Source organism: Ixodes scapularis, unplaced genomic scaffold, assembly GCF_016920785.2.
Source record: "Ixodes scapularis isolate PalLabHiFi unplaced genomic scaffold, ASM1692078v2 PGA_scaffold1__304_contigs__length_218370807, whole genome shotgun sequence".
In the NCBI taxonomy this organism is placed as follows: domain Eukaryota; kingdom Metazoa; phylum Arthropoda; class Arachnida; order Ixodida; family Ixodidae; genus Ixodes; species Ixodes scapularis.
Window position 1 is genome coordinate 142250466 of NW_024609846.1, and position 17289 is coordinate 142267754.

General features: G+C 47.2%; 1 protein-coding gene across 1 annotated transcript in view; it reads right to left on the reverse strand.

Annotated features, from left to right (window-relative positions):
- Positions 1-17289, reverse strand: part of LOC115318379 (serine/threonine-protein kinase mTOR) — a 164453-nt gene that overhangs the window by 116508 nt on the left and 30656 nt on the right. Inside the window, exons 4-7 of the mRNA XM_042290961.1 lie at positions 16907-17019; positions 11810-11989; positions 9970-10095; positions 187-350 (exon numbers count right to left, since the gene is read on the reverse strand). Of these exons, the coding sequence (XP_042146895.1) occupies positions 187-350; positions 9970-10095; positions 11810-11989; positions 16907-17019 (583 nt within the window). The remainder of the gene's footprint in view (positions 1-186; positions 351-9969; positions 10096-11809; positions 11990-16906; positions 17020-17289) is intronic.

Consider the following 17289-nt stretch of genomic DNA (forward strand, 5'->3'; position numbering starts at 1 on the left):
TACGCAGCCACCATAAGATAAAGTCATTCCGTCCATTCTTCCAAGCTGCCTCGTCCATCCAGCTTACTCCTAGTGACGAACATCACATCATGAACCCGCATAAAATAACGAACATCACTCTGCCCTTTCCTCCTGAAGCATGCGCGCTCTGCTCTCCGGAGCCAATGCCGCCAACCAACAAATCACCTGGCGTCTGCTGGGCAACCTGCATGTGCTTGGGGATGCCTGGGTGCTTGAGCGGCCGCTGCATCAGGATGCATGAGAGCATCTTCAGCAGGCCGTCCTGGATGTCACGCTTGAGCGACGGGATGCGCACCGACACCTCCTGCAGGGCGGCCGTCAGGGCCGGGCTGCACGCAAGCGCCATCTCCCGGTCACTCCTGACAACACTAATCCCCGAGATCCGACATGCGGGCATCGGTGACCACGATGAAAGGACGAATTTGTCAGTGCCATGGGGTGCCGACCGTGAAATTAACTACGGGTGTAAAAATATTTTAAACTTGGAATAATTTGCGAATGGTGCTTGCCATTTGATTCAATTCGCGACACACTTCTTCTTTTTTAAAGAATGGTTGAGTACTACTAGGACATATACAATGCTTTGACGAAACTTTTGCAACAATTAAGTGGTTATTTTTAAAGAAGCACCAACAGGTCAAAATCTTTTTTTTTTTATTATCTAAAACAATTGAAAACAATGCCTGGACATTACCCTCAGAATTCAAAACTTGGGAACTCAGTATTTGTGGAGTAAGAAAACAATTTCCAAAAGCCGAATTTGAGGTTCCCGCACGATCGGCGTCAATGCAGTGACGTCAAAGATTGAGTCGTCTTGCAACTCGAGTTCCTCTTAAACCTCCGTGTCAGGTTCACCCGCATCCCATGATCCCCCGCTCTGTGCGTGCTGCCCATCGCTGTGAGCAGACGACGCTTCACTTCAAAATTTGTAGTTCTTTTAGGGCTCTTTCAGCAATCTCTAAATCCTTTGAAACGGTACGAGGTCGAAGAGAATGTGCAGTGGATTTTTGTGAGCGACGTGAGGGGCCACGTCGCACCAGCTTTGTGTGAAAGGCTGCCCCGGCAGAATCCCAACCAAAACTATGGTACACAGACGCCAAACACAGTTGATTTGACTGTTTGACGATTTGCTTTTCGAAGTCTGAGAAGTCGTCGGGTGCCTAAAAAAGAGAACCTCGTCCGAGTTCCTGACTCTCCCGATCATCCTCATGTGTCGAGCACCGCCATGTTTTCTAAGGGAGGATAAAAAGCCAGGAGGCGACATCATATTGGACTCCAATTTCCGGTGTTTCAAAAAGAAGGGTCGTAGTGTGTTCGAAATTGCATTAAAAACATGTTTTATAAATGCCGTTCTTAAATGTTATAGAAATGTCACAAAGCTTCTAAATTTCATAATTGATTACGTCACAAATAAAAAAAGCAAGGAGGTGGGAAGCAAGCAAAAAAAAAATAAAAAGACAAACATAAAAAAAAAATGTCCGCTCGTAAAAACATTTTTTTTTTTTTGCGTTCTGGTATTTTCTTGCATGTCTATGATTACAACTTGCATCATTTTTGAGAACAAAAACAAATACGACCCTTGGGATGTCAGTACCCCTTTAAGTTCAGAAGGCGAGAACATTGGTGGAATTAAACTTCACTGAAAGAATAAACACAGGCACAGATATGATGACACGTCTTTCGACTTTCAACTGGTCTTCAGCGAGGTACACATGTCGGCTGTGGACGTGGCGGTGAGCAGGGAGCTCTATGTCAAGGAATCTGGAGACCGGACCTCCCAGTTTGTCAATGATTATGTTGCTCTTCACGACCGTCTTCGGGCAGCTGTTCTCACACAACTCAAAAGGCATTCCTATCTTCACCAGAGAGCATTCTGCGGATGGACTACAGTTTCCTGATTTGTGTGTGACACCCACCCAAACGGCCTCTGCTAGAGCTTAGAACACGATTTCAGAAGCCCGTGCTTCCCTTCATGAATCCCCATTCAAAGAATGTCGAGTTTTGGACTGTAAAAACACTTCTTTCCTCATCTTGCTTGAAATCTTGCTCATACTTTTCTCATTCTAGACTAACCTCCCAACTTAACTGCGTACAGAAAGCTGGCTGCCCTCACGACCTCAATGAAACTTCCCTAAAATTTCTTAAAGGGGCACAGACACATCAAAATCAATTTTTTTTTATTATCTGAAACGACTGAAAACGATGCCGAGACATTACCTTCAAAATTAAAAACTTGGGAATTCAGTATTTGTAAAGTAAAAAAACAATTTCCAAATACCGAATTCGAAGTTCCCACGCGATCCGTGCCGGTGTGTTGATGTCAAATATCGCGGAGTCCTGAGAGTCCACTTTCTTTCACGACTCCGTGCTGTTGCCATCGCGACCCAAAGCGAGAAGGAAATGAGCGGCAGATGAGGGCGCCGGCGGACCGAAAAAAAAAAACGGTTTTGAGCGGTGTCGCCTGCCCAGGCAGCATGCTTTCCAAGGGAGGATACAAATCTAGGAGACAACATCACACTGGACTCCAATTTTTGGTATTTCAAAAAGAAGGGCTGTAGTAAGTTCACAATTGCATTAAATTTTACGATTGCCGTTATTAAATGTTATAGAAATGTCGCCTACAAAGTTTCTAAATTTCATGATTTTTGACGTCACAAATCAAATGAAGTGAGGAGGCGATGAGCGGCAGAGGAAATCACCAAAAATAAAAAAGCGCGCGCGCGTAAAAGTTTTTTTTTTTTTTCAATGCATTTTTTTTTGCATTGTTTTAGACATAAAAAAAAAAAGACAACTTGGGGAGTCAGTGCCTCTTTAAAGACTCTCTCCCCTCCTTCTCTCTCTCCTCCTCCTCCTCCTCCTCCTCCTCCTCCTCCTCCTCCTCCTCCTCCTCCTCCTCCCCCTCCCCCCCCCCACACACACACACGCAATTGCCTTGCCCCAAGAAATTTGTGATCATGCCATATTACCACAGCACATCAAACCGCTTTGGGAGCATGAGCGGGAGGCCGTCGGCAATGACGCTGACTCCCAGCACCCCGTTCTTGTTCATGGTAAGGTATAGTTCTCGGTGCCGCACTGGCTTCTCAACTGCTTGGGTTATTGGGTAGCACGGGGGATGACATAGACGCTTTGCAGCAGCTGTGCATGGATGCCGCCATAACCAACCTTAAATTTTAAAGCGATAGCTTTATGGGCGACACTTTGCAGGAATTTTGGCGTCAGCGTTTGTTGCTGTCTGTAGTTGCGGCGGAGATAGAGAAACCCTTCTTACCTACCCTCATAACGTGAGGAGACAGAAGTCGGATGTCCCCATTGGCCGTGCACAACGTGGCCACGCTGCGCGAAGAGGGAAGATTATGCGTTCCCCCCTCCACTCGTCGCCGAGCATCAACTTCACATCCTTTCCTCACTGCTCAACAACACCGGGGAAACCTGCGCCTTCGCTCGCTTCGTTACTGTCGCTGGCTCTTCCTAATGGCGCCACCGCACTGAGGTTCAACTCCCTTTCAGGAGTGAGCACAAAGAGAATGGCTGGCTTCCGCGGCTCCCGTGGGCGCATACTTTCGACGTGGTCAACCCGCAACGGACGTTTCTCCAATTTCCTGCATCGCTAATTTCATGCTCCGAGCCGCGACGTCTCACTAGTCGTAACCGGCGACTTCACCGTCGACCTTGGCGGCTGCGAGAACAAGTGGTTCCACAGCCTTATCACGGTGGAATTGGGCCTCCGAGTGATGTCTGATGTCGGCGCATCGAAAATGCGCACCGGCAACACCATCGACCTCGCGCTTACGAAGAGCACTGACACTCGCATCCAGTGTCTTGCCTTGGCCACTTACTTCTCCAATCACCGAGCGCTTGTGGCGGTCGTCAGTGGCATCCACGATGGCAATGTGCATGAACCACCTCGCACCTCCGTCCTGACATACACGACGACACAGTTTTGCCCGCATTGCACGAACATGCTACAGTTGTCACTTTCGCTTCTTTGCACATTCAGGGGTGGAACTCATGAAATGTACTTGGGAGCAGCCACGGGAGCAGCTGAAACAGCTGTTTTGGAGCAGGTTGGGAGCAGCTAAAACTACGTTCTGGAGCAGGCTAGGAGCAGCTCAGATCAGTTTTCATTGCACTTCAGCTTGCGTCTTAGACAAGCACGGGAGCAATTTCAATCGTACTTAGCAGAACAGATGAACATGAATGGTTAGGGACCTAGGTAGATGGGATAACAGTGTAACAGATGCGAAAACTTGAAACTTTGTGAGCCTTAATGAGAATCAAAAAGCCAGTACCCTGTTTCTCAAGATAGCGTCCTTGATATTTTCCGAGTGGCTTTCAGCTGCTCAAAATGCAAACCAGCACTGCTTATCGCACAACCCACACGTGCTTGACATAGTGATTATGTGTGCGAACCCCGTGACGTGCGCAAGCAATGGACGTGCAGTTGCACGGAGGAACAGGGCAACAAATTTCGCGTTTATCCTATTGTGCAACTCGATTACGAAGCAGCAGACTACGATTAACGAAGTTATCGTATTTGAAGCGATAAGCAGGAGCAAGGTTAAAGTACGCCGAGCAGATCTATCACTCGCAAAAGAGCTGCTGGCCGGAAAGGTTTCGGATCGGACCGCGTTTCAGTCAATCAAATCACGATTTATCTTGCGAGAATGCGGTTCCAACTTCTAACGATGAAGCACTAAAAGGAATATCTTGCTCATTTGTTTTCAACTGGCTGACGTCCGGATCCCGGGCCGCAGAGCCTCAGGCAATCTGACGCTTAACGACTCGACCTCACCTCAGCCGACTTGCTTAACCGCTTATGGTTGAAGAATAACAATCCAGTCGCAGGTGGCGTGGCGCTTAGAATCCTAGTTTTTTCGCGCGCTTCCGACTCGGGATACACAGGGAGAATAAACAGAACAAAGGATTGCAAGGCCGACCAGGCTTAACGCGCTCATTGTTGCCAATCGAGTCAATAAAACCGAAACCAAGACAAAATAAAAAGTTTCTTGGCGCACGTTTTGCGATCTGGCGCACAATGGCGCGAGGTATTGGCTGTGGCGCAGTTTCTGCAACATGGCGCAGGATGGCGCAGACATATGCGTCTGGCGCAAAATGGCGCAAATGGCGCAGCCGTTCCACCTCTGACATTGTGGGTGAAAAGGGGTGACTTTTTTTGTTTCCTCTTATTTGGTTTACTTCACTTCATCATTACCATAGCAGGCCAGGTTATTGCCATTTTAGATTCTAGTGTTCTTCTCCTTGGCATTGGCCTTTGTGTAGGCTCGTCAACGCCCGTTTCGGTGGCTCAGTATCTCAGTAAGATGAGAGAAGATTGCCAACGGTGGCCGTAATCCAGAGTTTATGTAAAGCGTCTTTAGGCAAGAAATAATTGAGGCATGTGCAATGATGCACATGTCCCATAATGTGTTGTCCCATACTTTCTCTCTCCAACAAAGAAGCCGATTTCCCCCGTCCCCAGTTGGCGTCCTTGGTCTCCCCCTTTCCTGCCTTCGGTACCCCTTGACGACGGACGACCATGCAACACCTCCTAGAAGAGAAGGCGGTAGCGCTCCGAGTGGTTACGTCACAATGTCGGCGAAGAAAGTCCATAGCACAACTACGTGAGAAAATGAGAAAAAATTTCTGGCATCGACGTGAAAAAAAGTTTCTTGTAGAGCGATGCGGGGTGTTCGTGAGCGTTTATCCGACATTAATATATGTTTTAAAAGTGCTGTATTGTACAATTTATTATATATATAATATAAACATAATATACAACGTGCTACCAAGGTGGAAAGTACCAATTTTATATTTATGATTATCCCCGTAACCGCAGGACTACGTGCGATCCCGCAGATCCCCACACTTTTCGAATGAACCGGTCCGCTGCGGCGTTTTCTTTTCTCGTACAAGCTCCGATTCTGGTAAATTTACGTTGTGTGTGAGCTGCTGACTGTCTAAAAAGGAACGCTGAGACTTTCAGAAGGGAAGGAAACTGAAAAAAATCCAGTTATCGCCACAGGGAACGCACGCCAGTGCACGCAAGCAAGAGATGGGTCAACAACGTTAAGCCTCTCACACTGCTGCCACCCGCTGCTCTCGTGTGTGTGTGTGGTTCTTTCGATCCTCCCGACCCGTCGTTTTTTTGTCGTCACCGCAGTCTCGGGTAGGTTTTCTGTGTTCGCTTCATACTACGGCATTTATGTGGATTCGCGGAGCAAGTCCTGCTACGGTTTGAGTGACATGTGTGGCAACTAGCCAACGATGACACTGGTCTATTATCAATAAACCTCTCTTTCAACAAAAATAAGTTTGTGTTCAAATGTTTTCGTCACGGATATTGTGGGACGTATGGATACGATCGACAGGTGAGGAACAACTTATTTACAGGCTTTCTTGGTCATGTGGGACGCAAGTAAAGTGCTGCAGTCGGGTTGTTTTTTTGTTTTTGTTTTTCGTGATAGAATGGCATCTTGTTCGTCGTTATCCGCTTGCGGCTGCGTCGACATTTGTAAATATGCGTGGTAATATTCTAGTTTTCACTGAAAGGTGAATAGCAAGTTTGTGTGATTATACAAAGTGCGTTGTTTGTGCTTATGTGTTTATACTAATGTTATTTTATTGCCTTTACCGCTTTTATACTAGAATCTTAACTTAAAACTTAGAACTGCCTTAGAACAAAATAAGATATTTTGTTCTAAGGCAGCTCGAGCCCATAGGGAGAAGTAAATTAGTTGACTGTAAATAGTAAGTTTAGTACCCTTGCCACACGGAAAAGTTAATATATTTTCATTAAATGATATGGGACTTAATCAAAAGCTGATTTGTCGACTTCATAATGTCATTTAATCGAAATTTCATTACTTTTGCCATGTGGCCAGGGTATGATGCAAGGATTCAGTGACTGCACGCGATAACATCGCTTACATGATCGTTAGTGACACTTGTCAAGCCTTGTCCGGGTTGAGTACGTCTACCTTACTTTTAACTGTGATCTGTTTTGCTGGGTCATCACTGCGTGTCTCGCCATTTTGTCGAAGTATTTCTGTGTAAAATATGCATTCCTAAAGCAATAATTGCATGACTCAATATTTTCTCTTATACGCCTACCTCGTACCATTTCGTACCATTTATTTAGCGGTGCAATATTTTGCCCGTGTAATAAAATATTTTCAAGACCCCTTGCTATGTGCAGCTTTCATTTTAGCTAATAAGACACGTGTATGTGACTAAAAGCGCGTTACGATGGTCGATCCATGCGCTTTGCCTTCGCTTTGCCGAGCCCCCCGATTGCCTTCCTTCGCGACGTCACGAGAAGGGCGCTACGACCTTCTCTTTTACGAGGTGTTGGACCATGCCACCTTTGATGAGCGAGACCCCACCCGAGCAATTTCCCCTTTCTTTCCATCCAGTTCACTCTCTTCCTGCTGCACTTTTTCTTCACTCCTTCCCATTCCTTCGTAACTGCCCCGTGTCAGTGTGTCCGTCCCGGTGCTTATTCTTTCAGTAACATGCAAGTAATTTTAATTCCACATAAGTTGTCCGTAAAAGGTAATCTATAAAGATTCTCTCCACAACGAACAACTTGTCAAACGCTGCTTTGCTTTAACATAGTTTTCATAAAGGTAAACTAAACTCTATCATCTAATTTATGAACTAAAAAACATAAAATCATCTTTCCGTTCAATACCGTGGCTCGTGATCTCACTAAACGGCCAAAGAAAGCCCAGGTGCCATGCAAATTGCTTTTTAGAGACAGGAAGCATTGTTTGATGGTGATGACGATGTGGCAGAGCATTCTGCGAGAGCTACAGATCCTCCAAGCTCTCCACAAAGGAAAGGAATGCCAGAAATTCTAATTTCTTGAGCCAAGCCAAATCCATGCAACCGTGGTTTTCAAACATGGATGCGTCAGAGACCCCTTGGGGACCCGCCAAAGTGATGGGGGACACCCCATGCTAGCGAAGGAAGGCCGACCTACAGTGGGAGAGTATAAAGTAAAACCCCTAATTGCAGTGTGAAAAGGGCATCCTTTACTGTTATGGACAGAAGTGACAAGCATCAAGCAAGAGGATGAATGGATGGATAGATAGTAATGACTGCACGCTTTATAACGGGCAGTAGCTTGTGCCACCTAGCCAAGATCAACAAAAGAAAGATTTTTTTTAAAGAATTGAGGAAGGGGGGGGGGCGGGTGTTGAGGCGAGGCGCAGACCCCAAAAATGGCTTTAACAAGTCTACGGAACCCCATTCATGGTCGTGGGTCAGTACCATAGGCACGCGATTCTCCGCAATGATTTGGAGCAGTTTGCGAGAAGAACAGATCGTTTGAAGCAGCAATGTCGGCAAAAGTGACAGCATGGCGCTGCTGCGCAAGAGGAAAATATTTCTTTCTCTCAAAAAGAAAAAAGTGAAAAGGGGCTGACTTCGCGGATGATTTCAGCAAATCTGATGGCATTGATGCCGACAAAAAAAGCGTTCATGAAGAAACAAATGACGAACAAATCATTAGAAGTTTGCTTTGTTCTTGCTTTCTGACCCCAACCTGCTTTCTTCCGCCCCTTAAACCCGACTGGTCCGGGTGGATCCTGTTGGGTCTAAAAAAGAATGGTTTCTTCCAGCTTTTTGTGTTCAGTGTGTTTGGTTGCAGTAGTACTGGTGTGGAAGAAGGTGTTTACTTTGTGAAAGTAATTGTTTTGTTTTGTTCTTGATGTTGGCTTCCAACCAACTTTCCACCTACCTCCCCCCTACCCCCCTCAATCTTTTGGTTCGTTTGGATTGGGTTTAGGGGAGAATGGTTTCTTCTTATCTCTTGTGTTCAGAGCGAATGTCTCTTTGTGGAATATTCTATTTAAGTACTTTTCAAGTAAAATAGGTTTCACCCGCGTTCGAGACATTTCGAGCATGTGTCGTCCTTTGCTTACCTGCATCCTCGGGGTTGTCTCGTGTCTAACCTTCCCCAGCTCGTTTGTGCCCAGGCGCTTTGTTCATTAAAAGCATTCTCGATGATAATTTCTCAAATTATGAAGACAATGCTGCTTGAAACTCTGTACGCCTGTGCTCACGTCCCAGGAAATGGATGCGTTTCGAATTGTCAAAACTTATGTCCGTGCCAACGACAACAATGTTGAGGTGCAGTTGATGGTTGACCGTGCAAATCGGGTTGTGCTGCACTTCTTTAAAAAAAAAGTGGGAACAGTCCAGACCGAATGATTCCTGGAATTAAAGCTCATTCACGTGCTACCGCAACATATATCTCGTTGCTGTTTGCCGACTTCACAACGACAAAGTTCCCGCGACAACAAGCTTTCTTGCGTGTCCCGTCAATTTCGCCGTAGCGGGTATCGACCGTATTAAAAAATTATGAATACTCAAAAATGACAAATAATGTCTTCAGAATTCTCAGACTTTTTGCTTCAAGCTTCACTGCTTCGCCCCAGGGCTCTCACATCCTGCTTTCGCTGCTATGCACTGGCCGTGCCGAAAGAAACGGCCGACGTGTCTAAGCATTTTGGTTGGCCCATGGTTTCGTCAATTTTTCTCCCCACTGTAGGTCGGCCTTTTTTTAGTCTAGAATAGCACTTTGACCCCCAATGTTAAAGAATGGAGCTACGCTCAAATAAAATGACGTAGTCATTCATTTGCTTGCCATGCTACACTATGTTTTACCCAATACATCTTATTGGGACCACTTCTTTTCTTAAACAAGTTTGTGAAACCTGTTTCCTTTATATAGACAAAGCATAATTTGATTATTTCGGCACAGTAGAACGCGGGTTCTTAAACCGGATCAACCCGGTGTTTCCCCAGAGTGCCCTTGTGGGTTCTTTGGATGTTTTCAACTACATGCTGCCTATGTACGCTGCCTGTTCGTATTCCCACGGGCAAGTTTCTTCATTTTGATGAACCGACGTCAATGATCAGTGGTACGGAGCCGGGCCCAACCTGAAGCCGGTGTTGAGCATAGGGTCCACCAAGTCCTTGACGTCGTTTGTGATCAGCTCTTTGTGGGCTCTGACCAGGAGGCTGATGCACGTGAACACTGCCGGGTCAAGCACGGGGCCCTTCTTCCTGCAAGCCAAAACAAACGTGTTGCAATCCGACTCGTGCAAGGCCCTCAGATAGGAGAATCTGAAACGAAAAAGTATGACATTTGAAGCTTTGCAAGATACGTTTGTCACAGTTAGTCAGCAAAATGTCCGAAACATCCAGAAATGCGGCTCTTCTTGGTAAACAGCCCGCAGTTCCAAAACCTGCCAAGTCAAACACAAAAAAATCTTGCCAAAAGAAAAACAAAAATGCAGACCCTTTTGAAGCAGACCTTCTTGAAGCAGGGACTTTTGTAAGAATCCCTACCTGCAATGTGTAGCTACAGTGTAGTTTGTTAGTATCTTGCCAAGCACATCCCTTAGAATCATTAGGCCTGTTCAGTCTCTCTAAAGTCTTCAGGATCAGTGTAGAAAGTTCAACTCTGTGTCATTCGATTTGGGAGTGAAACTTACTTTGGAACACACATCAGAAGCTCACACCACTAGTATACATCCATCCGAAAGGGTCTTCTTTGGTTAAGGACAGAGTAGTGCTGCCACTATATTGTTTTCACACTTCCACGAATGCTCCGTGGTTTCTTGAGCTACCCAAAACTAGTACTACATTTTCTAAGCAGTAGGGCTTTAGTGCTCCCAGAATGCTACAATTAAAAATAGCTACAAGAAAAAACTACAAATAAAGGCAATGCCAAAACCAACATTCCTATTTCCCTGCATTTTCAAGTTGCACAATGTCACTTGCAGGCACATTACCACATCGGGCAGGCAGTCTAGAAAACAGAGTATGTCCCACACTGTATTTGATGCATCAAGGCAAGCACCGGTGTGGGCTTCCACAGCATTCATTTTACGCTATCAAACTCCTTATAATCAGTCGGAAAGAAGTTTCACTGCCCAAACAGTGAACTTGCACCTGCCACTGGCATCACTTTTCAGTGCTGCCATGTAGAACATTTTAGCCTAAAAAAAGACGGTAAGCACAAAATTTGCAAATTTAATAGCTTTGGAAAATTAAAATATTTTAAGATAATATTTGGTTTACAGTTTGTCCACACCCATTATTCCCTGAAGCCACTTTCGAGGCAAATTGGTTACAATTAAAAATGAGGCTGTGTTTTGGCAATGATTAACTGCAGACTACATCAAAATGCAACAGCATTGTTCATTTTTTTGAAGGCTATACTCTGCCGATTAAATTGCGCCGAACCATGTATAGTGGGTAACTGAGCATTTGCTGGCTGCTCAATTCTTCACATAACCTTTCATTCCAACAGAATGAGCTTGCCTTTCTTTTCCATCCCTAGTCGAACAACCCTTTCCCTTTTGTCAAGCATCTCTTTGGCATGTCGAGAATGGTCCTACTCCGCACGTCGCCATATCTATTCGGCCGTCTCCTCTTTGGAGGGAGCAATGTTGCATGCTTGGTCGAGCGGGCAGCACAAGCGGCTCTCATGCGAAAGAACTGGGCTCAAATCACAGTAGCCCAGTTTTTGATTTTGCTATCTACATCCAAATCGTTTCGTGCTACAGATCAGAATTCTTCTGGGGGGACTGGCCAAAAATAATGTCATCGTATCTAGAAAATAAAGCAAAAAAACGGCGGAGTCTCGCTTTTAGCTCGCACGATAGCAAAGGCCACAGCACGAGAACGCTTGCGGCCTTGAATTATGCTTTCGCAGGATGGACGCTTGCACCAGCAAAGTCTGTTGGCTTCAAGGTGAACAGAGCATACTCACTTAGAGGGGGTGCTGTTGCTGGGCAGGGAGGCCCGGATGACCTCCATCACCCTGGGCAGGTAGGGGATCATGGGCTCCCCCACAGCCACTGCCAGCAGGCCGATGGAAAGGAAGGCCTGGCTGCGCTCACGCTCCCTCCGCAGGCAGGCCAGCAGGTAGTCCATCGTCTCCGGCAAGTGCCTGCCATCCAGAGACACCCCGGGGACAGCTCGCTAGAATCGGTGCCTTAGCTTAGGCCCCGCGAAAGAAAGCCCGCCAAGCCTGGCACACGCGAGTGCTTGACGGTCGACTTCATTTGCCGTTCCACTCGTGGGCTACCTGCAATGGTGCCTTACTTTGCGCAGTCTCAGGCGAGACGCCGCTGCTAGTGAGCCAGCCCAGGAAACGTTCGCTGCTGCGCTACAAAACTACCATGGCGTTTGGAATGCTTCTTCAGCCGGTGCTTTTAGCATCCTACACTGCCAATGCACCAAAGGTGGTCCCAAAGTGGCGAAAAATTGAAATGCGAGACTCGGTGCATTGTGCCGTCGGATGTCACAAACCCCGCCGGTTGGTCGTAGAAGTTTGGGCAAAAAAGACGGGCGAGTGCGAGTGTCGCCGTCATTGCAGCATTCCAACTCCCAACTGCCAAATCTTTTGTGGACTGCTAAGCTGGAGAGAGACCTGCAACTCATATCCATCTCTGCCGTTGTGACTCTACCGGGGCTGTAGGAGGCAAGAGTACGGGGTAAACACACCCGATGGAGACACGTTCTAAGCACCGTATCCGTGCTTCTGCCACGCCATTGTGGGGGCAGTGCGGGCAATTGTCGTGATCTAAGAAGGAGCCTATTGAAGGATCGAGCCTGGAAAATGAACTGGCCCAACACTGCGACCTGCACTAGATTTCGAGTATGTGAAATGCCGTGGTCGGTGGTCCAATAGAGACACCTTCTAAAATTAAAAAGTCCTCACAACCTCGACTTTTAAAACGATAGCTTTTACGGGCAACACTTTGGAGAGATTTCATTCTCGTGAGCTGTCATTGCCGCATGCGTGAAGAAGAGAAATTTTTTTTTCTTTCTCTACTCTCGGCCATACCTTGGCAAACCTCACTCATGAGGGCCCTCACTCACCCTCATCTTCACAGGTGAGGTGAGGGTGAGTGAGTTTCTGAACCAGGAAAATTCATGAGTGTGAGGGTGAGTGAGGGCCGTGATGGCTGTGAGGGCCGTGAGGGCGGTGAGGGCGGTGAGGGCGGTGAGGGCCGTGAGGGCCGTGAGGGTGGTGAGGGCCGTGAGGGCGGTGAGGGGTATGACGCCCATGAGTGCGTGAGGGGCGTGAGTGGTGTGAGGGCGGTGAGTGCGTGAGGGGTGTGAGGGCCATGAGTGCGTGAGGGCGGTGAGCGCATGAGGCCCCCTTCAGATCGAGCATCTTTCTCAGCAATTTTGGTGGTAATGGCGGGTTGTTCTCTAGCTTACCCTAGATCGACACGAATTGCTAAGATCGGGTCCGGTTCGAAATAAGCAAGCAACTCGGAGCAATTCGAATGCGTTTGAAGCGGCTGCATCCAATCAGGGATGCAAAATTTTCACGTGGTACCTCGTGCCGGTGATGATGACACCGAAAGACTTGGTTCTGGTTTGAAATCGATCGTTTTTTTGGAAATAAACCGTTTCAGAAAGGTGCATTAGTATTCTTAACGAGATTTAAATGCACAAAAACACGTTTATAACGCGTAATTGTGTCTAAATAGTGCAAGAAAAATTTTATGATGACGATGGCAAATTGCAGCAAGTGGTTGCTGCGTGTGATCGAGGGGGCCCGTGTTGCTGGTGTTGCGACGTCAAGTTTCTGAACGAAATTGCCCCATCCGAAGCTGGCCTGAGTAGCGTGGGGGCCATCAGTGCGTGAGGGGCGTGAGGGGTGTGAGGGCCGCAAGGGCGGTGAGGCGCGTGAGGGCGGTGAGTGGCGTGAGGGCGGTGAGTGGCGTGAAGGCGGTGAGTGGCGTGAAGGCGGTGAGTGGCGTGAAGGCGGTGAGTGGCGTGAGGGCCGTGAGGGCGGTGAGGGCGGTGAGGGCGGTGAGGGGCGTGAGGTCTATGAGTGCGTGAGGGCGGTGAGGGCGGTGAGGGCGTTGAGGGCCGTGAGGGCGGTGAGGGCCCTGAGGGCGGAGAGTGGCGTGAGGGCCATGAGTGAGTGAGGGGCGTGAGGGCCGTGAGGGGCGTGAGGGCCGTGAGGGCGGTGAGTGCGTGAGGGCCGTGAGGTTCAGTGAGGGTGAGTGAAGGGCTGAAGGTGAGTGTGACTGTGAGGGTGAGGGTGAGTGAGGGGCTGAAGGTGAGTGTAGCTATGAGGGTGAGGGTGAGTGAGGGGCTTAGGTGAGTGTGGCTGTGAGGATGAGGGTGAGTGAGGGCGACCTAAAATGCCGACCTCTGCTCTCGGCACGAGGGACAGGAAGTCGGGACTTCCTGCCGGCCGTGCCGCGCGAAGAGGACGGCCCTGGTGCCCCACCATGAATGGCGTAACGAAGAGAGAATCTCTGTGTCGTCTGCTTGAAAAACTGGTTTTCAAACATGACTCACATTACGCGCAATCCCACTTTGGCAGTATCCAGTTTCTATGCGCAATGTTGAATAATTTGAGAAACTTCCACCGCGCTTACTCACTTACTTCACGGTTCACTGAGCACTGGTGGCGGTCGTCAGTGGCATCCATGACGCCAACCACGACGGCTACGAGAATTAACCACGTTGCACCTTCTTCCTCGACCGTGCTACAGCTCTTGCTTTTGTTTATTCACGCATTGTGGACGAAAAATGTGTTTTTCCAGCTTTCTTCTAAAGAGCCCGACAGTTCCCTCCCCGATGAGCTATGGGTAAGTGGACATGTACTAGGCCTTGTTAAGCAGTGCGCATTATATTCAAGCAAGCACGACAGTATGAGCGTGCCAATACAATATGCTGTACTCGAAACAATAAATGCCAGGACAGGCACATAAAAATATTAAAGCAATGTGTCATCTCTGTCTCATTCCTTGGGTAGTCTAGGCTGGCTCAATTTTATTGGCAATACTCGCGAGGCCCTAGCTCAGTGGTAAAATTATATCAGTTTCACACGACTGATCTACGTAACTTCTTGGACAAAGGGCTCGTATATCAGCCTCCCTGGAAGTTTGGCAAAACTTTTCTAAAAAAGACGTCCCAGTGAAGCCTAGGGGCAAGGGTGCTGTTTGGCCCGACAGTAACATTTGCTTAATTAAAGGATAGTGGCAGATGATGCACTTGCTTTTAGAAAATTAGTTCTTTCCGAAATCCCAAAGGATTTTTCAGACTGCACAATGGCTGCAGTCTCAGTAAACATGACAAAAGCCAGAGAAGGGTCATTCTAATAGTCAATTCCACAGGTAGATCGGGAGTGCGGATCTTATGCTCGCAGATCTGGCTCGAGTTGGTCATCTGCCGTTTATAGATTTATGGCAACACGGGCCCCACGGAGCGCTCGTAATCGCGCCGCAACCACTCTGCCGAAATCGGCTACCGGTCGCCGGAAAGTTCAATAAGTTTATCAAGTTTGAGCTTGGGCAAGCTCAAGCAGTGGCCATATTCTACGGCGGGCAGCCTCCGGCAGGTCACTCCAAAAATGCGAGACCATCCACCGCGAATTGATTTGGAGCGTGCCCCACGGAGCAGGTTTTCTCTGCCCTCGCAGATTTCGGATATCGATCCAGGTCTATTAGCAGAATCCACCGGAACATTGTTTCTGAAGTTCAAGTAGAATATTAGAACCCTAGTCGTGCTGGAATACCTCAGGCCGACCTAAATTGACAAGATTGAGGCCCAAATTTTGACAGAGTCAAATTGCCTTTTAAAAAAATTACACCCGGATTCAACAGAGCCCGAAAGTGAAAACCCTCTTGAAAGTGTCGACGGAACTTGACCAGTCACACTGAGCCATAAAAAAAGGTGGGAGAGAGACGTGTAAAATGGATGCACTCGAGGATGAGACGCAACACTTCCAAACCAATGGCACATGTAGGAAAGCATAGTAACCGGCAAGTCACACCTGTGCCTGCCATAAGCAAGAGGGATGACTTTCTGCGCGTTAAGACGCTTGTTGTAGAAGCTTGTTTTTGATGGCATATTGTTCATTGGGCTTTAGCCAATAAAAATGATTCAGTTCTAGATGGCAAGATGTCCCGGTAAACTCGCAGCAATAGGAATACACAGACACTATTTACTCTTAAGGGCCATCTTGGGGTCCCCACCACCTCCACAAAATCTGATCAATGAAAATAGTTAATTACGCATAGATTCCGTGCGCTACTATGTATTCTTGCTCTTTTTAGGCGCACCATGCGCTATATTTCGTTAAAATGTCATATCTTTGGGTGTAGGAGCCTTAATACAGCAACTATTGCTTGAAAACGCCACAGCCGTTTATACCGAGAGAGCTTGGCCAATGGGTGGAGCTTGTGGCCCGCTAGAACCAGCGGATTTTGCGATAACAGAAAATGGAGCTACTTCTTTGTCTTGTTTATTCCCGAGAAATCGCATAGAGTTCCAATGAGTCAGAGCCACAAAATGGCGGACAGAAGTAGTCATGCCCCGGTTGTCAGACTATGCTGCTGTGGTTGCCACGCTGTCAAGATTTCCTCAAGAAAGGCCAAACTCTCTCAGTATAAACGGCTCTGGAAAATGCCGTCCTACGGTGCCCCCTGGTGTCTGCTCCAAGGCACAGAAAGAGCGGCGCGTCACAATCTTTGATTAGACTTTTAATAGGGAAATTAGCCATTCATGAGTGTAATTTCGAGTTTCTTAGAATGTTTAGAGCCTGCAGAGCGAGTTATCGCCATAAATAGACAATTTCAGAAACCACTTCAGTGCCCCTTTAAGGCACCATGTCATGATACTGTTTGTGTCACAAATATATTTGGCGGTGCAGAAATAAATTTGTAACTGACTCAAACCTGCACAAATCTGTCACTGGGACAAGATGCCAAGGTATGACATTGATTTGTCGGGATTCACGAAGATCTTTATGAGCAGAAGCAATGTGTGTGAAGAAATGAGTACTACTGAGAGGTGCGAAAAACAAAATTTTGCAACTCTGAAGTGCTCATACCTTTTCACAAATCTCTTGGTCTGGAAAGCAGCGAGTCTAGGAATCACAGTATGCAGCACCTGCTGGATGTGCGGGTTGCGCAGCGACCACTGCTTCAGAACTCTCTCGCAGATCTGGGGAATGAGAATCGAACAAAGCACAAAACTGGAGTTATAAACACATCCTTGGTATTTGTTTATTCTTTTTCATACAATAGAAAGGTGGTAGTATTCATCAACACGGGATGCAAACGGGCTCAAACAGCACCACCTCAGACATAAAAGAAGGCCTTAGAAAGTTGCATTCTTGATTTTTCACAGCAGACAGTTTTCGCAGCAATTTAATGATTGCAAAATGTTTAACTAGAAAAGAAAAATAGCTAACACACCAAAAGGGACGTCGGA